General features: G+C 37.8%; 1 protein-coding gene and 1 long non-coding RNA gene across 5 annotated transcripts in view; one reads left to right on the forward strand and one right to left on the reverse strand.

Annotated features, from left to right (window-relative positions):
• Positions 1-23,307, forward strand: part of LOC150099789 (uncharacterized) — a 102,727-nt gene that overhangs the window by 46,043 nt on the left and 33,377 nt on the right. The window lies entirely within an intron of this gene.
• Positions 1-23,307, reverse strand: part of LOC150099790 (uncharacterized) — a 123,948-nt gene that overhangs the window by 35,654 nt on the left and 64,987 nt on the right. For both annotated transcript variants that reach the window (XM_090404164.1, XM_090404165.1), the window contains exon 6: positions 19,194-19,354. In XM_090404164.1, the coding sequence (XP_090260290.1) occupies positions 19,194-19,354 (161 nt within the window). The remainder of the gene's footprint in view (positions 1-19,193; positions 19,355-23,307) is intronic.

A 23,307-nucleotide genomic window follows, 5' to 3' on the forward strand; every position in this document is an offset into this window, starting at 1 on the left:
TCATTGCTGCTAATAAATATTTCTTAACTAGTTCTCATACACAACCGATATCTTACCCTTCCAATTCTTCCACCAATGAAATTGTCCCAAGCTGATTTCTAAGATTATTATAACCACATATGTTATAATTCCACAAATTTCTTTCTTCTTGACACTTCCACATGTCTACTCAATCTCTAAATGAAGAGCACATGGTAATGCTCTCCAGCTGGGGGCAGGGATGGCATTTCAGTTATAATTAGGTCCTCCAATGCCAGAACCAAATTCAAATTTGTTTTTTCTACTACAGGTTGCCTGGGGCATTTGTCCCTCAAGTATTCCCAAAATTCTATTTTCATACTACTATATGCTGTTTCCTCTTCCCATATAATACTGCTGTAATTAAAATCTCTCATAACGATCACTCATTTTACACTTGCCAAACTCAATTGCCTGAACATTTCCTGTTCTTCAAACTATATTCTCTGGCCTATAGCAACACATCCCACTAAATATGTCTCCCCCCCCAACTTCACCTCACACCATGTACTCTCAAAAACCATTACTACTATATTCTTCCAAATCCAAATAAACACACTATATCCTTCTATTTCTATTCCTGTCAGTATATTATCTTCTGTCAACCATGTTTCACTGATCCCAATAATCTTTGAATGGCTGATGTTAGGTTATCAATGCCACTAATTCATCTCCTTGATATTCCAGGCATTTGTATATAGCGACATGAATGAAAGTCAACATTTCTATATCTATTATTATTCCCTCTGACTCCAATAGGCTTTGCATAACACCATACCTTCTTCCATCTCCTGAAGATCTATTCATACAAGAGGCCACCCCTGTTTCCATTCACCCTGATAACTATAGTTTCCCTGCACATCTTCTATCCTCCAGTACATTCCAAATATCCACATAATCCAAGTCTCTCTTTTGACATGTTCTCGCTATCATGCCATACATTACTGATGCTCTTCTCATCTCTGCATTATCATATCTGGTCAAAATTTCTTACTATTTTCCCTCTCAGACCCTTCTGCCATACAACCTCAATCTCTAACTACCTGATTCATATCACCTCTCAGGTCATTTGTACACATCACATCATCTCATCCACTCTTTCACTTTGCTTAATTTCCATAGTCACACTATCATTCCTCCAGGCAAGCACTCCTTTAGCATTCTATTTTGCACTCACGAATTATTGAATCTCCATACTTGCATCCAATTTTTGCATCCCTTTCTCTCCTTCCTCTCTCTCTCTCTTTGTATTCCCACTTGCTTTCTTTCCTTCCTCTCTAAGTAACCTACTCTCGCTTGACATTTACATACCCAATTGTTACCATCCTTTAAATCTACTACATTCATTTTTACATGATGCTTATCCTCCTCACCCTGATCATGCTACTCATCTGTGTGTGCGTGTGCACAGGTGCCAGCATTAACACCACACATTGACTATTGTAGTCCCTTAAATCAATTGCTGATATCAATGTTGCTAAGCTCTTCCAATTTCCTTTATTTTATGAGATATGCACCCCATTTCCTACCCACCACATTTGTAACTGCCAGGATGCAAGCAAGTCAAAAAATCTTGTAGTATGTGGTATAAAATGTAGTCCTTGAATAGTGGTGCACTAGGCAATATTGTATCTGCAAAAAGACTTAATGGTTGCCATTATCATAACACACTACAAACACCTCATGTTAATGGAAATATTGGAAAATATTTACAGCACTAAGAAAGGATTCAAAGCAAATTTTAATGCTTCAAATATTTCGTCCTTTCCTAGTGATGTAAATATTTCATTAAACTTCCAACACATATTCTCCCAGTACTTGAGCCTTAACACATGGACATTACATAAACACCAACAAGATATACACTATACTTTAAACCACAAAAACCTCAAAACGTAAAGTATCCACAGCAATTAGAACCTAACAGACAAAGCAAAGCTCCTTGTAAATTTAGAACAAATACCTTTTTTTTTTTTCTCACCTCTGACACCACATTGTCACTCCTAAGGCAATCATTGCTCTCTGGCAAACTGCCAAACATAAATATATATACTATAAAGGAAAACATCACTATATTGTATTTAAAGCCTTTTTCATACAAAAGAGATAAGTAAAAAAAAAAAGTATCTAGATAGGATGTATTCAATGCCAGCCATTAATGCTTGTTATGACTCAATACAAACTTGAGAATATTTATTGTCTTCTGATTAGTGTGTTAGGGAGAGTTAATAAAACTAAACCGTGTCTTTTGGATTTTTGAGTGAAACGTGAATTTATTATTATTACGGGTATCTCCATGGAGTTAGTAGACTCATCACGGGAGACCAAACTAGCAAAACAATATCTGTCATATCTCTTCTTGAATTCATTTACAGATGAAGAGCTCACAACTAAGTCAGGCAATGAACTCCACTCATTCACCACCCTCCAGGCAAAAAACCTTGTTATCACACCCTTGTTAACCACACTCTTCTTTAATTTCCAGGGATGACCTCTTGGTTCTTCCATCACTATCACACAGCTGAAACATTTCCCCTGCATCAATTCTATAAAAACCTTTCAGTAATTTAAATGTTTCTATCATATTCCCTCTTCTCTGCCTATCAACCAACCTCTGCAATCCATAAGCCCTCAATCTAGGGAGCATTTTTTACATCACTCACCAACTTAGTCACTCTTCTCTGAACCCTCTCCACAGCCTCCTCATCTCCAAGGAATCCAGGTGACCAGACCTGAGCACAGTAATCCAAATGTGGAAGTATCAACACTTTATAAAGGGGAATAATAATCTTTTCATCTCTGGATGTCAGTGTGTTCCTCAACAACCAAGTAATCCTATGTGCAATCTTGGACACCTTAGCAATGTGTCCCCTGAACTTCATCTCCCTATCCACCAACACCCCCAAATCCCTAGCCTCATCAATTTCTTGGACTACTGCTCCATCATTGTAGTACACAGCTGGTAATTTTTTAATCCCAAAATGCATGACTTTACATTTTTCCATATTGAACCGACATCCATTACCTTTTGCCCATTCTACCAGCTCATTTAAATCATCCTGCAAACTTTCAACATCAGCTTGATTTTTTATTGCGCTACCCAACTTTGCATCATCAGCAAACAACTGAATATCTCCCTTTAAGCAATTTCCTATATCATTCATATACAAATTAAACAACAATGGTCCAAGCACAGAGCCCTGAGGCACACCTGCCTTATCTTGGACTCGGCTCCTCCATACACTACCTTATGGTATCTCTCCCTGAGCCATTCTCCTATCCATATCACCAATTTAGTAACCACTTCCATCTGCTCCAATCTGCATAACAGCGCTCCATGAGGTATCCCATCAAAAGCCTTAGCAAAATCCAGAAGTACCACTGTATAGCCAGTTCCTTTGTCCAACTCAGATGTCATTCCATTATGAAAAGTTAATAGATTGCTAAGGCAGGATCTACCTTTAACAAAATCATGTTGGTCTCTATAGAGTATCATATCCTGATCCAACCATTCTTGAATTTTGTCTTTATCCAACGTTTCCAATACCCTTACCACTACTCCTGAATATACGAAGAATGTGCAAAACTGGCAAAAACAGCCAGTTAAATGCATCTCCTTCAAAATAACGCATAAAAATGCTGCTATAAGATACACTAGTCTATAGAGTGGTCCCATTAATTTAAGAAGGGAAGAACTAAAGTAACCGAAGCATCGAGAAATGAAAAACCTCGGGGGGGGTGCAAAATTGAAGTTATGATTAACTGTGTGTGTGTGTGTGTGTGTGTGTGTGTGTGTGTGTGTGTGTGTGTGTGTGAAAGAGAGGAGAGTTGGAATATTCATGAATATAAATGAAAATATGAATCAGAGGCACATTCCAGTAAGTACATGCTAAATTTCAGTTAAGAGACAAACAATAAAAAAAAAATCATTAAGCACTTCAAAATATGCTGAATGCATGTGATGTAGAAAACAATGACACATTTCAACAGTTCAAAACATTTCTTGGGACCAAAGGATTTGATATGAAGACTACTTTGTGAAATTTGTGGAAGATGCTTTTGCAGCAGTAGGTGCCCGAAAAGGCTTAGCTCAGTCCCCAAAAGAGACTAAACTCTGAAAAACTATTCACTATTTAACACATCAGTCCAGATACTTTTTATTGTAATAGTAATACAAACACCTCCTGGAGTCAAGACTCATCAAGGGAGGCAAAAGTAAAATGCATTCTAACATGTAATTGGCAGTAAATTCCACTCTCCATACAAAAAAAGTCATGCTGCACTCTTATGCACCACACCTTTATACAACTTCCAAGAATGACCTCTTGTCTTCATCCCCTTCCCTCCTTCAACCCTTTGAAAAATATCCTCAGTATCTCCTTGATAAGCACCCCTTAGCAATTTATATGTCTCAATTATATTGCCCCTCTTCCACCTATTGACTAGCATCTGTAATTTACATTATCTCAACCTACCTTCATAATAAGTATTCTTCAATCCTGATATTGCTTTTGTTATTCGCCTTTGAACTTTTTCCACAGCTTGCTTCTCACCTAGGAATGCAAGTGACCAAATTGATGTGCAGTAGTCCAAATGTAGTATAATCAAAGCCTTGTACAGCAGAATGACTATATCCTTATCTCTACTTGTCAGTGTTCTTAATATACTAAAATTTCTTTGTGCTGTTTTTGTTATTTTTGCAATATGTCCCTTAAACTTTAATTCTTTATCCACCAATATATCCCAAGATCACATGCTTCCTCCACCTCCTGTAATACAATGTCTCCAATATGATATGCAGCTTTACTTTGAGATCCAAAAGCAAAACTTTACATTCAGTAAGTGTGCCGAAAGTGTCAGGAATGTAAAGATTTGTAGTATGTCTTAGGTCGTGAGACTGATTTAATGGATGAAAGCCATAATGTGATAGAACGTAGTGATAGGATAGAAATTTGCAATGTAGTGCCAGATAGTATTGAGAACGGTGTTGAGGTTGAGAGTGAAAGTAAAAGTACAGAGAGTGAGAATAATTTGAGTGATAAAAAAATGAGAAGCTAGTTGCAATGAGGGAGATTGCACGGTTGCGCAGAGTGATACATAGGGCAAAGCGGCAGCTCGAGCGATCACAAAATTGCTTACCGAGTGCATCAGCTAATGGAAGGAAGAGAGTGTGTGATAAGAAAAATGAGAGCATGATTGGTAGTGAAAGGAAAATGAAGGAACGAGTGTTGTACGGCGATTCACTTGTAAGAAGTGTAATAGATGAGTTTGATAAAATCATGCACGCCGGATGCGAAAATTAAGGATGTAAGTGAGGCTATTAGAGTGCAAAAGCAGCGGGTGAAAGAAGTGATAATAGTGGCAGGAACGAATGATTTGAAAGGAGATAAATTTGCTATGAGAGAAGACTTGAAAAAATTACTAGAGGTAGCAAAAGAAAAGAGTGAGAGAGTTAAGATAGTGAGTCTGTTGCCAAGGTATGACAGAGAAGAGTTGAGAAGAAGAGCCATAATTGCAAATGACTTTATGCGCAGCTTATGTATGAGGAGTGGTGTGGAGTTTGTGAACATGTGGAGTGAGTTTGATGGGCGAAAGGACTTATATAAGATGGATGGATTGCATCTGAATGGATTTAGTGTAGGAGACATAGGGCTTCAAGAGGATGGGACTAACACGCTTCTGCACTTTATGTATACTAATACCAGGAGTATTAGGAACAAGAAGGAAGAATTTTTGGACTTGGTTGACTCTTCCTGGCCACAGGTTATTGGCATTAGTGAGACATGGCTGACAGAAGATGATATAGCTAGTGGGATAGAATGTGAAGGCTATAGTGCGTTCAGGAGGGAGAGAAAGAAAAAAAAATGGGAGGAAGAGTGTTATTAATGATACATGATGAACTACAGCCAAGGAGAACTGAAATTGAACTGCAGGATAGTGAAGAGAGCACATTTGAGGCTATTTGGTGTGAGATTGAGACAAGCAGAACAAAATATACAGTTGGGTGCTGCTATAGACCAGGTGATGGAATAGATGGTGGAGATAGTATACATAGACAAATAGATGCAATGAGTGGAAGGAGGGTAATTATTATGGGGGATTTCAACTATGGTAACATTGACTGGAAGGAGAAGAGGACACATGGGAGGAAGGAATTGGATTTTATGCAGTTATTAAGGGATAACTACCTGAGACAGAATGTAATGGAATATACTAGAGGGTTTAAGAGTGCTTGACCTAGTAACTGCATCTGAGAATTTGATTGTAATGAATATGACCACTTTACCACCAACTGGTGAGAGTGACCATAAGGTTTTGACTCGGGAGGTGGCCAAATATGTGGAATTTTCAATTAAGAAAGGGTACATGTGGAAGTACTGGGCTGGTGAGTATGACAAGCTCAGGAGATTGCTTGGTTCAGTGGCATGTAAAACTGCAAGGGCTGGATGTTGATAGTGCATGGGAAGTGGTAAAGGAGTGTTTGAAGGAGGTAATGGCCTGACTGTATACCTAGAGTCCAGATAGCAAATCTAGTAGGGGTTAAATGGATGAATAACAGCATTAAGCTTGAGCTGCAAAAAAAGAAACAACTGTCGAGGGAATTTAAGGAAAAGGTGACCTGCAGGCACAAACAGTATAAAGCACAGGCCAGGTAACAAGTGTGGTAAGGAAAGAAAAGCTGATTATGAAAGGAAATTAGCCGCGCAAGCCAAAGAGAATCCCAAACAGTTTTTTCGATATGCTGCAAGTAAAAGAAAAAATGCATATGGCAGAATGATTTTAAGGAATGCCGATGGTCGGGAGGTAACTGAATTAGTTGATATAGTGGAATTACTGGGCGAGTACTTTGCAAGAGTATATCATTCAGGTGGTGATATTGCAGGAATGAAAGGACAACAGGTTATATGGGAATTGAGGTGAATGAAATGGAGGTGAATAGTATATTACAAAACCTTAATGTGAATACTGGGGACCCTGTAACCCCTAGAGAGCACATTCCCTGGGTGGCAGATAGGGGAGCCCACCATGTGTGTGTACATGCCCGTGCATGTGTGTGTGTGTGTGTGTGTGTGTATGTGTATATATATATATATATATATATATATATATATATATATATATATATATATGGTGGGGTGGTCTGAATATACTAAATAAGGACTCGTGGACCAACAGGGCCATAAGGGGGCAATCATCTTGATTGTAAGGGAAGCGGCACTCCCATGGACCCCTAGCTGGATCTATCCTCTCCTTCTACTACTTTGAGGAAGATCCACTTACTTTAATCTTTCCTATAAGGCCTTATCAGCCAACTCTTCTTACTTTATGACCCTTATGCTATTAGAGTACTCGAGGGCCATGGGGTCTTTTCATTTCTGGCCTTACAACTATGCCCTCTCTATAAACCTCACTATATTTCTTCTATAATCTACTCTTTCCCCTTCAATATACCCTATTCCTCCTATGGGTTTAAATTCGGAAGAAGGCTAGTTCAGAAGCCTTAAGGTAGCAGCCCTACCACTGAACTATTCCATCGTTAGGCTAGTCCCCTGACATAGAGAACATAATCCTAATTGTAAGCTGACAGAAAAAGATAATCGGTTTCAATCTATGGGAAACGACCCTGGAATGGAAAAGGGAAAAACGAAAATGGAAACGACAAAATATAATACACGTAGCAAACTGGAATGTAAGAGGAATAGCATATAAAGAAATAGAATTAAACCAGTTACTAAATGAAAGAAATTTTAAAATAGCAGTAATCACTGAAACAAAAAAGAAATTAAAAGGAACTATGAGAACTGAAAATTTTAATGTGATATACAGTGGAGTCGACAGAGACCAAAGAGCACAAGCAGGAGTCATGATTTAATTCATAACTCCCTTTCAAAACAGTTAAAACATTATAAATTATGGAATGAAAGAATAATAGAAGCTAGAATAAAAATAGATAGAGGCTATTTAACAATAATTTATTTATATGCCCCAGAAGAAGGAAGAGAACAGGATAATAGTGATTTTTATAATCAGCTACAAAACATATATAATAAAATAAATAAAAATGACTACATAATTTTAGCAGGAGACTTAAATGCAAGAATTGGAAACATGAAAATTGATGATAATATAGGAATACATGGAGAACACACTCTAAACAGAAATGGTAAAAAATTGATTGACTTTGTAGTTTATAATAAACTAAAAATAATGAATTCCTTCTATAAACATAAAGACATACATAAATATACTTGGGTAGCAAGAGGATGGAAATCAATATTAGATTACCTCATATTAAATGAAAAGACATCAAAATTTTCACTAGATGTTAGAGTTCACAGAGGATATGAAATAAGCAGTGACCACTTCCTTGTTAAAATAAAATTAAGATTACCACCTAAATGGCTACAAGTAACAAGAACAGAAAGAAAAATCGAAACATTTGCTTATAAAACTAGATTATTGAATGACACAAATGTACAATGTCTATATGAACAAAGAATTAACCAATATCTAGATAAAATAAAACAAAATGAAGAAATAGAATGGCTTAATATAAAAACGATACTAAATGCAGCAGCAAATGAAAGCTTAGGAAAGACCAAAAAATTCAATAAAAGAAAAAAACTGAAGATCTGGGATGATACAATCAAGGAAATAATTAAAAAGAAAAAAGAAGCCTATCACAAATGGTTAAGCAGTAAAAGATTAGAAGATGAAATAGAATATAAAAGAATAAGAGCCATAGCTAAAAGAGAAGTCACAAAAAGACAGAGAATCATGGAATAAATTTGTTTCTAATTTAGAACATGATTTATATAAAATAAGACCCAATGTATATAAGATTTTGAAACACCTAAATGCAGATACCAAAGAAAACATAAAATTAAACACTGAATTAAAATTAGAAGAATTTCTAAATTACTACACAGAACTGAGGACAGACAAATATTTTAAAAAAGACAACTGGCAAACAATTAACGAAAATGAAAAGGAAATAACTGAAGAAGAATTAGAAATCAGCCTGAAAGAAACAAGAAACGGAAAATCACCTGGAGAAGATAAGCTAGGTTCAGAACTATATAAATATGCAGGAACAAGATTCAAAAAAAGACTCTTATTATTTTTAAATAAAATTTACTCAACTGGTATCCCCCAATAGAATGGAAAAAAGCAATTGTGATTCCTATCTTTAAGAAAGGTAATAGAGATGACCCTAAAAACTATAGAGGTATCAGTAAACTAAATTCCTGTTACAATATATATATATAGCAGAATCTTAAATAACAAACTAATGAAATATTCACATGATAAGCTGATATTTAAGTTGCAGCACATGGGTCTGGATGTCAGATTGGCCAACTGGATTCAGGATTGGCTGTCTGATAGGTATCAGAGAGTTGTGTATGGTGGAGCAGTTTCCAGGAGGCAGAGGGTTACAAGTGGGATCCCTCAGGGCTCAGTACTAGGACCTATATTGTTTAACCTTCATATCAATGACATAGCCAGTGGATTGCAGGGGGATATTCAGTTGTTTGCAGATGATGCGAAGCTGGGAAGGATTATTAGTAATAGTACAGATGTGGTAGCCCTGCAAGAGGATTTAAATAAGCTAGATAGATAGGCAAATGAATGGGGGTGTCAGTTTAATGCAGCAAAATGTAAGGTCTTGAAGTTTGGGAAACATCAATGGGATGCTGCATACTCTATGGGAGGAGACTGGAGGAAGCAGGGGAGACAAGAGATCTGGGGTTGATGATTGATAGAAACCTGAAGTTTAGGGGACATATTGCAAAGGTGGTGAAGGTAACACAGAGGATTGCTGCTATTATGAGAAGGACACTGACCTGCAGAGATAAGAGGGTTATCATTCCGTTGTATAAGTCTCTGATCAGACCACACTTGGACTATTGTTCTCAGATTTGGTCCCCAGGATTTGAAGGGGATAAATTAACTGTGGAAAGGATACAAAGACGGATGACAAAGATGGTTTCAGGACTGTACAAGGATAGTTATGAGGATCGGCTGAGAGAATGTGGACTGCAGAGTTTGGTGGATAGAAGAAGGAGAGGTGATATGATTGAGAATTTTAAACTGTTGAGAGGTGGTTACAGGGTTGACACTTGGGAGTTCTTTTGCTTGGTTGATCAGCGGGAAGGAGTGATGACAAGAGGCCATCCCTGGAAGTTACGAAAGGAAACTGTGAGCAAGAGGGTAAGGAGTGGTTTCTTTGTGTGGAGGGTGGTTGAGCCGTGGAATGCATTGCCTGATGGAGTGGTGGAAGCGAGAACAGTCAGTGAGTTTAAAGAGTGGTATGATAGACTTTGTGTTTCTCAGGGGGGACTCCCCTCGATGACTCTTGACAGACTTTATGTCTTAGGAAGGACCTCCCTCGTTGAGTCTTTTGACTCCTTAGAGGCCTGAATAATAATAATAATAATAATAATAATAATAATAATTCCGAAAACTTTATTCTAGAGGTACAAAATGGATTTAGAAAAGGACGATCATGTATAGACCCAGCCTTTTGCCTAAAATTAATAGTAGAGAAAAGAAGAGAATATAATTTGGAAACACATATTGCATTTATTGACTTTGAAAAAAGCATTTGACAAAGTTAAAAGAAACATATTATTTAACATATTAAAAGAAAGACAAATACCAAATAATATCCTAAAAGCTATCACAAGTATATATGAAAATAATCAAATACAAATAAGATTAAATCACGAGCTATCATATACAAGAGAGATAAACCAAGAGGTCCGACAGGGATGTCCCCTCTCAGCAACTCTTTTTAATATCTACTTAAATGAAATAATAATAAAATGGAGTAAAAATTTACACCAAGGAATTAAACTTTCACCTACAGTTAACTTAAAAACTCTCCTCTTTGCAGATGACCAAATAATAATTACAAATTCTGAAGATAACTTACAGAAAGCTATTTTAAATCTAAATGAGATATCCAAAGATTATGGTATGATAATATCAACAGAAAAAACAAAAACTATGGCCTTTAAAGGACAAGATCCGGCAAGAACTAAAATAGTAATAGATAACAAGATCTTAGAACACGTGAATTCATTTAACTACCTAGGATGTATGATCACTTATGAAAATGAAAAAGATATAAACATAAAAATTGCAAAATATTTAAAAATAACAGGTGTAATTAACTCTATATTTAAACCAAACCTAGTTTAAAAACAAACCAGGCTAAAAGTATACAATACATTAGCCTTACCGGTCTTAAGGTATGGAAGCGAAATCTGGACAATAAAACAAAAAGACAAACAAAGATTAACAACAGCAGAAATGAAGTTTATGAGAAAAACTGCAAAGTATATTTGATCACAAAAGAAACGAAGATATTATGAAAGCATTAAAGAACCAGTAATAGAAAAATTAAAAAATATAAACATAAATGGATGGAACACGTTCAAAGAATGAAAACAGAAAGATTACCAAAACAAGCCTTAAAGTACAAGCCATTAGGAAAAATAAAACAAGGACGTCCTCTTAAATGATTCAACGATGACTTCTAACCGGAACAGGCCATGCTAGGACTAAATCCTTGATACGTATGATGATGACATCTGTGGGTTTGGATGGTATGCCAGCTTGGATCTTACGTGAAGCGGCAAACCAAAAGAATTGCCAGTGCCCTTGACCATTTTGTTTAATTTGAGTCTTGGGTCTGGGTTAGTCCCAAGGAGTGGAAAGAGGGGAAAATAGTACCACTGCATAAGGGAGGTTCCAAGACTGCTGTTGCAAATTATCGACCAATCAGCATATCAGGAGTTGTTGTCAAGATTTTGGAGAACGTAGTCGATAGAAGAACACAGGAATGGATAGATGATAACAGGATACTGTATAAGGACAGCATGGTTTTGTGAAGGGTAGATCATGCCTCACTAACTTGCTCACGTTTTATAACACAGTGATGGCCGAGCTGGATAAGAGTAATGGGTTTACAGTGATACTACTGGACCTTGATAAGGCCTTTAACAGGATACCACATGGAATTCTAATCAGCAAACTGCAGCATATGGGGATGGATATAGGGGTGGTGAGATGGATAGGAGGGTGGTTGATGGAGAGTAATTTATTTAGGAGTAGAGTCCAAAAGATGCCCTGTGACTAGTGGTGTGCCGCAGGGTTCTGTTCTTGGCCCACTAGTATTTTAATTTGTTCATTAATGATATCGCAAAGGATCTGAGAGGAACCATTCATTTGTTTGCTGATGATGCAAAGTTGGGTAGAGCAATAGTGAATGCACATAATGTCAAAATTTTGCAAGATGATTTGGATAGATGGGACTGGGCTAAGGAGAATGGATGTCGATTTAATGTGGCAAAGTGTAAGGTTATGCATTTTGGGGTGAAAAGATTAGCAGCAGTATACCACATTGGTGGAACTGTACTCCAGGAGATTGATGAAGCACATTGCAAAAGTGGCTAAATCAGCTCATGAAATCACTTGGTTACTGAAGAATACTTTGACGAGCAGAGACAAGCAAGTTATTGTTCCTCTGTATTGAGCCTTGATAAGACCCCATCTTGACTACTGTGCCCAGATCTGGGCACCAGGGTTTCTTCTTGATGGGGAGGAGGTAGAAGGGATCCAGAGGCGAGTGACCAAGATAATAGCAGGACTATGGAATGAACCTTATGAGAAAAGGTTGAAGATTTGTGGGTTGCAGACATTGGTTGATAGGCAGAAGAGGGGTGATATGATTGAAACATTCAAATTACTGAAGGGTTTCTATAAGATTAATTCAGAAGATATTTTTAAGAACAGGTCTGGTGGTGGGAGGACTAGGGGCCATCCATGGAAACTGGGCAAGAGTGTGGTTAGCAAAGGTGTTAGAACTAGGTTTTTTGCATGGAGAGTGGTGAATGAGTGGAATAAGTTGCCAGAGTCTGTTGTGGGTGCCATGACTGTGAGTGGGGTTCAAGGCAAGATACTGTGTGGAAGCTGAATAGTTGTTGACATGATGTTTAGGGCCTCCCTCGATGAGTCTAAGGACTCCTTGGAGTTGCCCGTAATAATTATAATAATAATAATTTACTGGTGTAAAATTGACATCCCCACTTGTCTGCCTACATAGCCACTTTATTCATATTGCTCTAATGTACCAGTACATCTGCATCATTCCTAATAACTTTTCCCAGCTTAGCATCATCCACAAATTGCTGAATATCAGCTTGCAGACCACTCACAATATCATTAACAAACAAATTGAACAGCAGTGGCCCTAGAACAGAGCCCTCTGGGACTCAACTGGTAACTCCTCCTGAGAGACGAAGCATCTCTATACACCGCTGTTTGTTATCGATTAGAAAGCCAGTTTACTATTCAATCAACCAACTAAATTTCCAATCCCATTTGCCATAACTTATACACCAGTTTATTATGTGGTAGGCTGTCAAATGCCTTTGTAAAATTCAGAAGTATCACTGTATATGAATCAACCCTATCCAGAATGTAGTCACCTTGATATAAAATGTAAGGAAATTTGAAAAACAAGACCTCCCTTTAACAAAAACCATGTTGACCCCTATACAGAATTTTTTCCTTTTCCACCCAATCCTGTATTTTATTGCTAACCAATCTCTCCAAGATCTTAACAACCATTACCAGAAATGCAAACTGGTCTGTAATTTGAAACATTCATTTTGCTTCTACCTTTATGCAATCTCACAATCTTACCCTTTTTCCACTCATTAGAGATTGATAAGGACATTTATTTTATATTATTATTATTTTTTTTTTTTAAATATAGACCTCACAAATATTATGTTGCAATTAGCATTAATGCAACATTGTACAGTCAATTCTTGTTGCAGCTTGTCAGGAACTCAGAAACTATCTGTTGTAGTGGATGGTTTATTATAGTTTGGGTTACAGTAAAGTTTTTTTTTTTTTTTTTTTTTTTTGTTACAGGATTTTGATGTATTGAGAGATGAATATTTCATTTCAAAGCAACCTGAAATTTGCAAAAACAACTTCTGTGTAGGACCTCCTATAGGCCCAATCATATTTTCTTCCCCTATTTATTATTATTAATAGACACCTCCAGGGAGTCTGATTGAGGGAGGCCACATACTACACGCACTAGCTATCATACTTATTCTTGAAGTCATTCACACTGCCTGCACACACACACAACAACCAATGGCAATCTATTCTAATCGCATACCACCCTGTGAAAGAAAACTCTAGCCCTTACCCCCCCTTCTTAGCCCTTACCCCCCCCATACTTATTCTTGAAGTCATTCACACTGCCTGCACACACACACAACAACCAATGGCAATCTATTCTAATCGCATACCACCCTGTGAAAGAAAACTCTAGCCCTTACCCCCCCCTTCTTAGCATTCATTCTCAGCTTCCAAGGATGCCCCTTGCCCTTTCCCTACCCTTCATTAAACAAAAAATTTCATCAACTGAAAGTATGACTCTTTCAGAAGTTCGCAAGTCTTAATCATATCACCCCTCTTTCTCCTGTTTGCTAGTGTCTCAAGTCTACAAATTCTCAATTTGTTTTCATAATCAGTATTCTATTCAATTCCACAATCCTGATTTGACCTGGCTTTTCAATGAAAGTCTGGCTATGGGAAAGGTACCCCCAAGGAATGGAAGGAAGGTAAGATAGTGCCACTGCCTAAGGGTGATAGTAGCAGACTGAAAGTGTCTACTTAAAGGCCAGTTTGTGTGTCATCAGTAGTTGTTAAGATCTTGGAGAAATTACTGAGGGACTATATACAGCGTTGGGCAGATGAGGGTAATGTTATCTGTGAAAATCAACATGGATTTAAGGGGCACTCTTGCTTAAGTAATATGATTTCCTTTTATAATAAAGTGACAAGAGTAGTTGATAAGGGAAAGGTATACATTGCTATTTTTTTTGATTTTGCAATGGCATTTGACATGGTGCCACATGATACCCTGATATTTAAGTTACAGCACATGGGTTTAGATGTCGGGTTAGTCAACTGGATTAAGGATTGGTTGCAGTGGCGGCCCGTACATAAGCACTGCGACACTGCAGCATCCCCAAGGAAAATGAAAAAATTAAATTTTGTTTGTGTTTATAAATAATAACAATGCTTACAACATTATATAAATGCAGTACAACATGTTAAAGGTCACAGCTTATGTTTTGACATTGATTGAATAGTTAATAATTGGAATTGTTCAATTAACACTTTAGATTAAGAAATAAATGCACTCCGATCTAACGCCGATATTCGTTTGTTGTCGTTGCACGTTACGTAATTAGATACACTGCTTCTTGGGCAGTGTATCTTATGCCTGGGCTCATTATTTCTGTAAGATATGAAACATTTATTATTGGCACGTGTTCGTGATGAACTATTTTTTTGTAAATCTTATTTTATTTTGTTAAAATAACATAATTATTTATTATAGATACAAGGCTGAATTATGACAAGTGTCACTGTTGAAAATATGAAAAGAATTATATTTTTTCAATTATCGTTACACGAAACAAATGCACTGCGATCTAACGGCGATATTTGTTTACACTTGTCATTGCTATTGATACGAAACTTTTATTATTGATGTTTGTTTGTGGTGAGGATGAAATATTTTTTAATATGTAAATTTATTTATTAATAAATTCGTTAATGATTAATAAAAAAAAGTTTTTTTTTTTTTTTTTTTTGTATATGCAGGACCCCCACTTAAAATTTTCACCGGCCGCCACTGATTGGCTGTCTGATAGGTATCAGAGAGTTGTATATGGTGGGGCAATATCAAGGAAGCAGAAAGTTACAAGTGGGGTTCCACAGGGGTCAGTACTGGGACCTATATTATTTAACCTTTATATCAATAACATTGTTAATGGTTTGCAAGAGGATATTCAGTAGTTTGCAGATGATGTGAAGCTAGGAAGGGTTATCAGTAATAGTACAGATGTGGCAGCCCTATAAAAGGATTTGAATAAACTAGACAAATGGGCCAATGAATGGGGGTTTCGGTTTAATGTAGCAAAATGTAAAGTCTTGAAGTTTGGAATACATCGATGGGAGGCTGCATACTCTATTGAAAGAGCTGTAATTGGAAGAGCTTTTACTGGAGGAAGTAGGGTAGACAAGAGATCTGCGAGTGATGATCGATAGAAATCTGAAATTCAGGGGGCATATTGCAAAAGTGGTGAAGGTAACCCAGAGGATTGCTGCAATACTGAGAATGACGATGACCTGCAGAGATAAAAGAGTTATCATCCTGTATAAGGCCCTGTGGAGAGCGTGCAGAGGCAGATAACAAAGATGGTTTCAGGACTGTATAATGTTAATTATGAGGATTGGCTGAGGGAATGTGGACTGCAGAGTTTGGTGGATAGAAGAAGCAGGAGAGGTAATATGATCGAGACTTAAGCTGTTGAGAGGCAGTTAGAAGGTTGACACTGGGGAGTTCTTTCACTTGGTGGCTGGAAAATATGAAAGGAAGCTATGAGCAAGAGGGTGAGGAGTGTTTCTTTGTGTTGAAGGTGGTGGAACCATGGAATGCATTGCCTGATAGAGTGGTGAGAGCAAGAACAGTCAATGAGTTCAAGGAGTGGTATGATAGACTGTGTTTCCTAGGAAGAACCTTCCGTGATGAGTCTCTTGACACCATACAGGCCTGAATAATAATTTTGAACACTCTCCTTTGCATTCTCTCCACTGTATCAGAATCATAATGGAGACCATACCTGAGCACAATAGTTCAAGTGCGGTCTTATCAAGGCCTTGTAAAGAGGCAAAACAACATCCTTATCTTTACACGTGAAAGGTCATTTCAGCATTGCAATTATCTTTTGAGTTGTATTTGCAATCCTTGTTATATGGCCCCTGAACCTCAGCTTGCTATCTACTAACATTCCACGATCTAGGGATCTTGGAGTGTTAGTAGATAGCAAGCTCTTCTTGGCATATTCCCTATTTTGTAATGAGTCACTGGGTATTTTGAACAATTCTTCTTTGAACATAACTACTAGCCAATGTATCATTCCTAGATGATGTGATATGGACCAAAACTGACATTACAAGAGGTGTTTCAATGGGACTCTGAAAGCCAGTCAACTTTTTTCAGGTTATTTTCCTCAAACAAGGTCATAAAAGCCTCATGACATGGTGCACTGTAAAGCCGAATAAGGCATGGATTTATGTGCAAAAGTTTTCCACAATGCAAGAGATGCCATACCTGTTAGAAATCAGAGTTCCAGGCATAAAAGCAAAAGGCCCAAATCCAAATTAGGAAAACAGTTCAAGACCACTGAACCTCTGCCACCACATCATAGTTGGGATGATTCATTTGGGTATAAGGTGTTCCCCAGCATCTGGGACACTGCCCATTCAATCTGTTATGATACAGGGAGTTACTCCATATCACAGAGGTCTAATGCTCTAGGATAGTGCTTTACACCACTGATTTAATCTGAGCTTATCAATTTCAATGGACGATATTCAGTATATAAGCAGGTGCAAATCCACTGAAACCAAGACTGTGTAGCTCTCTATATAGTATATGTACTTCTGGTTGACCGTTTCCAAGTCAGAACGGCAAGATTTCAGTACTAACCCTTCTGTGTACCCTTTAGTTCCTTAAAATTAGTTTTCTGCATCTCATGCACTTGGATGAAGTATATTTTCAGTGGTTGATGTCACTGTCTACATTTAATTTGGGTGATGCAATATTTTACCAAAGTGATACAAATGGACAAAGACATTGATATAGCCTTTTATGATAACTGCATGCCACTGGCAGTATACAGAAGTCTACTTGAATTATTTCTCTTTGCTAGCAGTAGGGCCAATAAGAGCATGAAGGAGGAGAGTTTTGGTTCCTGGTGATCCCCTCCCCCAGCAAGGGCAAACTGGCTAACAATGATACCAATGAGAAAGACAACTGCTAGACCATATATAAAATATATGGTCTAGCTCCACACTCTCCCACTTCTGGACCACTGGGCTCTGGTAACTTGTACTCCCTCTACCAGCCTTGGCTAGCAGTATAAGCTACATATAATGACAAGAATATCGATATTAATAAGTTTTGCTCAAAAACTGGCAGTGTTCTACTCCTATTTCAACACACTGTATATCTATATGTTCACTGGGCATCTATGTATGCCATATGGTCACTCCGATGCTCGGTGATGTGCCACACCAGGCCTCACCATGTAGTCCTGTTGTATGCTTTTCTGGTGGCCTCAACTCTCTGAAGATCAGTCACTCCACACACACCATCCATCTATCTCATTGAGTCTACCCCTTCCTCTTTTTCCAGGAAACTTTCTATTACTGTTCTGAGAAGTTCCCTTCATCCTTTCAATGTGTCCAAAATATTTTAACTTTCTTCTGTCAATATCCTTAAGGAGCCTTAAAGTTCTACTGATCTTTTCTAACACCTATTCATTTGTACGTCTTTCGGTATATGATATCCTCAACAGCCTTCTGACACCACATCTCAAAAGCAGATATCTGTTTCTTATCCGACTTCCTTAGGTTCCAACTTTCACATCCATAAATCGCTGTTGGAAAAACAACTGCATCCAAAATCCTCAACTTTGTTTCCCAGGGAGACAGATCCATCCTTCCAGATTTTAGACAAGTCTCTGACTGTTGTTTTAGCCATTCCTAACCTTCTTCTGACGTCTTCACATTAATAATGGATCCCAGCTGCTCAAACTTACTGACTTCCTCAATTCTTTCTCCATTCAGGTACACTTGTTTCTCAAGAACTTTCCTGTTTGCATTTCTTTCCTTTGAGAACCATAATCTTTGTCTTGCTAGGATTTAGTTGAAGTCCTCTGTTATTACTGATCTTGTTAATTATGTCAAGAATAAGTCCTAGTTCTTCCATGTTGTTACAAAGGAATACTGTATCATCAGAGCATACCTCAGATTATATCAGAGAATATCAGATTATATTACTGTATATCAGAGAATTTAATAAATCTCCTTAACAGATTGATAAGCATAGCTTAACAAACTGTATTACTTTAAATAGTTTTATTCTGTTAGCACCACCACCAACTGATGGCCATCTTGTCATATCACTCATTTGTATAGGCAGTCGATTCTGAAAAAGCTTGTAAATATTCTATTGGAAATTTAATGGTAAAATTTTACTTTAATGATTATACACATAATTTACTAACCTGGAAATAAGAAATGCTACACTTAATTCTTCTAATGTCGTAATAAAGACATTCAAAGACACGATGAAGTTCTATTTTGATCCCTTCCTCAGTTTGATCTCTTAAACACTGCAACCGATAAACAAATGGCAAACTATGCCTTCCTTCTTGAAATTCCATATCTGAAATTAAAATGTGGGGAAAATCAATTTTATGCTATAATAAGGTCCAATGTTTATGTATTACAGTTCAGTTTGGTATTTTCACACTGAAATGTGAATAGATATGATAATGGTAAGTTGAGATGAAGAGCAAGGATCACAAATGGTATATTGGCAGAGCTGTATAAGGAGAAAGGACTGGAGTTTGTGAATGTGTGGGATATAATTGAAGGAAAGATGGAAATGTACAAAAGTGATGGGTTACATTCAAATGAATTTGATGTCAGTCAGTCAGAGAGGCTATTGCTGAAAGGAGGAAATAGTGATGTGAGCAAGAGAGTGGAAGAATAAGAAGTGAAGCAAGAGATCAGAACTGGTGAGAATGAAGTTAGGATGAGAATAGTAGTACTGCGAGTGATAACGATAGAACGAAAATGCAAGATGAACAGGAAAATAGAGCGAGTTGATGGACAGGGACACACAGTATAAGGAGAATGGATGTTGGAAGTAGTAGTGAATGTGTGTATGGGGATGGTCAGTATTGAAATGGGATGTACAGGATGTAGTTAAGTCTGAACAGACAGATAGGTTAAGTGATAAAGGCAACTGGGAATGGTTAGGTTGGGGAAATCACAGCCTACAAGTGGCATGGACAGAACTGGTTATACACCTAAAAGTGAATTGCTGTGTTTATTTACAGATGGCAGGAGCATCAGAAATAAGGGAGAAATGGTTTTGCTGACTGAGTTTACTGGCCCAAAAATTGTTGGAATATGCAAAACATGGTTGGATAAGGATGATAATCTGATGGGAATCAAAATGTAAGGGTAGGATGTTTTCTCTGAAGGTAGAAATGACAAGAAGGGGGGGGGGTCACTGTTGATAATAGATGTGAATTATGTTCCCACAAAGTGGAGATGAGAGATGTAAATAATGGCAATGGTTGTGAGTCAGTATGTGGTGTGAGGTAGATGTTGCCAGGAAGAGATATTTAGGCAGATGCTGCTATAGTTAAGAGAATGTGAAGGATGGTGATGAAGAAATGTATAAGCAAGGGTTAGTGAACAAAGGAAAGGTGATTACTATGGGTGATTTTAATTATGACAGTATAGATTGGAATGGTCACATTTGGGAATAAGGACAATGAATTTCTTGAGAGACAGTTATCTTAGCCAGTATGTAAAGGAGGGCATACGAGAATTCAGAGTTTTGGATCTGATCATTTCATCAGAGGATATGATTATGACTGGGGTTTTGCACTTCCCTCCAGTTGGTGAGAGTGATCATGAAATGATCACCTGGGTTGTGACTGGCCATGTGAAGACTTCTGTCAGGAAAGGATATATGTGGAATTACAAGGCTGATTATTATGAAAAGCTTAAGAGACAGCTTGGAGCTATAGCATGGAGTGAGGTGTTAAGCAGGAGGGAGATAAATGCGGTGTGAGAACTAAACACAAGATATTTAACAACGTTTATGTGCAAATGTATTCCGAAGGTCAAAAGACTGAATAAAGTAAGTGTCAGATGGATGAGGAAGGGAATTGAGCATGAAATTCGGAAGAAGATGATACTGTGGACAAGATGAATAATGGTAGCAATCAATTGCATGAGAGTATTGCAGGACAGGCCAGGAAGGCTATCAGGTGGCGAGAACAACAAAACTACAGTTATGAACAGAAATTAGCAAATCAGGCCAAGAAAAACTCTAGAGTTTTTCAGGTATGTGGTAAGTAGAAGGAAGAATGATTATGATAAGATGTTAATGAATTAAAATGGTAGAATGGTAACTGTAGAAGACATCGTTGAGATATCCAATGATCAATTTATATAGGAATTTCCATCCTAATAAGGGTGAAATCATGAACACTCAAGTATAGAGGATGACTTAATTGTGAGTGAGCAGAAGGTACAAAGAAATAAATAACCTTGATGTCAATAAGGCAATAGGATTTGATGACATATCACCATGCTACTTAAGGGAACGTTCCAGAAAATTATTATTATTATTATTATCCAGGCCTCCATGGAGTCAAAAGACTCATAGTGGGAGGTCGTTTTTAGGAAATACAAAGTCTATCATACCACTCCTTGAACCCATTAACCGTCTCCACTCCAACCACTCTCTCTCTCAGGCAATGCATGCTAAGGTTCAACCAACCTCCACGCAAAGAAACCACTCCTCACCCTCTTGCGCACAGCCTCCTTTTGTAACTTCTAAGGATGACCCTCCTTGTCATTGCTCCTTCCCACCATTCCACCAAGTGAAAGAACTCTCCAATGTTTACCCTGTAACTGCCTCTCAACAGTTTAAAAGTCTCGATCATATCACCTCTCCTTCTATCGCCCAAACTCTACAGTCCACATTCCCTCAGTCGATCCTCAAAACTCATATTGTAAAGTCCTGAAACCATCTTTGTTATCTGCCTCTGTACCCTTTCCACAGTCAATTTATCCCCTTCAAATCCTGGGGACAAAATCTGAGAACAATAGTCTGAGTGTGGTCTGATCAGGGCTTATACAATGGAATGATAACTCTTTTATCTCTGCAGGTCAACGTCCCTCTCAGTATTGCAGCAATCCTCTGAGTTACCATCACCACCTCTGCAATATGCTCCCTGAATTTCAGTTTTCTATCAATCATCACCTATAGATCTCGTCTCCCCTACCTCCTCCAATCGAGTATGTATCCTCCCATCGATGGATCCCAAACCTCAAGACTACATTTTGCTGCATTGAATCGACAACCCCATTTATTTTCCATCTGTCTAGTTTATTCAAATCCTCTTGCAGGGCTGCTACATCTGCACTATTACTGATAACCCTTCCCAACTTCACATCATCTGCAAACAACTGAATGTTCCCTTGCAATCCATTGACAATATCATTGATATAAAGATTGAACAATACAGGTCCCAGTACTCAGCCCTGTGGAACCCCACTTGTAACCTTTTGCTTCCTTGATATTGCCAATCCTGAATCGATTTGACTAACCCGACATTTAAACCCATATGCTACAACTTAAATATCAGCTTATCATGTGGCACCCTATCAATCGCCTTTGCAAAATCCCAAAAAAAAAAAAAATGGCAGTATATGCCTTTCCCTCATCAACTGCTCTTGTCACTTTATTATAAAAGACAATCGTATTACTAAAGCAAGAGCATCCCTTAACAAATCCATGTTGATTCTCACAGATAACACTACCCTCATCTACCCAACACTGTATATAGTCCCTCACCAATTTCTCCAAGACCTTAACTACTGATGACACACAAACAGGCCTATAATTAGACACTTCCACTCTGCTACCGCCCTTAGGCAGCGGTACTATCTTACCTTCCTTCCATTCCCTGGGTACCTTTCCTTCAGCCAGACTTTTATTGAAAAAGTCAGGTCAACGGAGCTGTCAGTTCTTTAGCACATTCTCTCAAAACCCATGGTGAAATACCATCCAGTCCAACAGCTTTATTGGTGTCCAGAGTACTCAGTATTTGGAACATGCTCTCCTCTTTCACCTCGAAACCCTGATCCTGCCCTATCCCTCTAGTATTAAAACCTCCTCCAGGATGAAATACTCCAAAGTTGCTCATTGAACAACTCCATCATGTCCTCTGCATCAGTCACTCTATTCCCATTTTTATCCCACAAGGTCACAATCATTTCTCCGCCAATTGGCCACATAGCTAAAATATTCCGTAGGATTTTCTTAGGATCTTAGTGCCAATCTCTTCTCATATTCCAGTTTTGCCTTCCTCACCATTCTGTCACTCTTCTGGCCTGGGTCTTATATTCTTCGTGTATCTGTCTTCCACCCCTCTCCTTGTATATCTTCCATAATCTCTTTTTCAACTGCAGTTCCTGTTTGATATCGTTTGTCATCCACTTTACACAAAATTGTGTCCGCTTCTTCACCCGTGGAATACAGCTTACTATTGCTGCTAACAAATATTCTTTCACAATTTCCCAAGCACT

Source organism: Typopeltis vanoorti, chromosome 14, assembly GCF_054136105.1.
Source record: "Typopeltis vanoorti isolate ZY-2024b chromosome 14, IOZ_Tvanoo_1.0, whole genome shotgun sequence".
Lineage (NCBI taxonomy): Eukaryota > Metazoa > Arthropoda > Arachnida > Uropygi > Thelyphonidae > Typopeltis > Typopeltis vanoorti.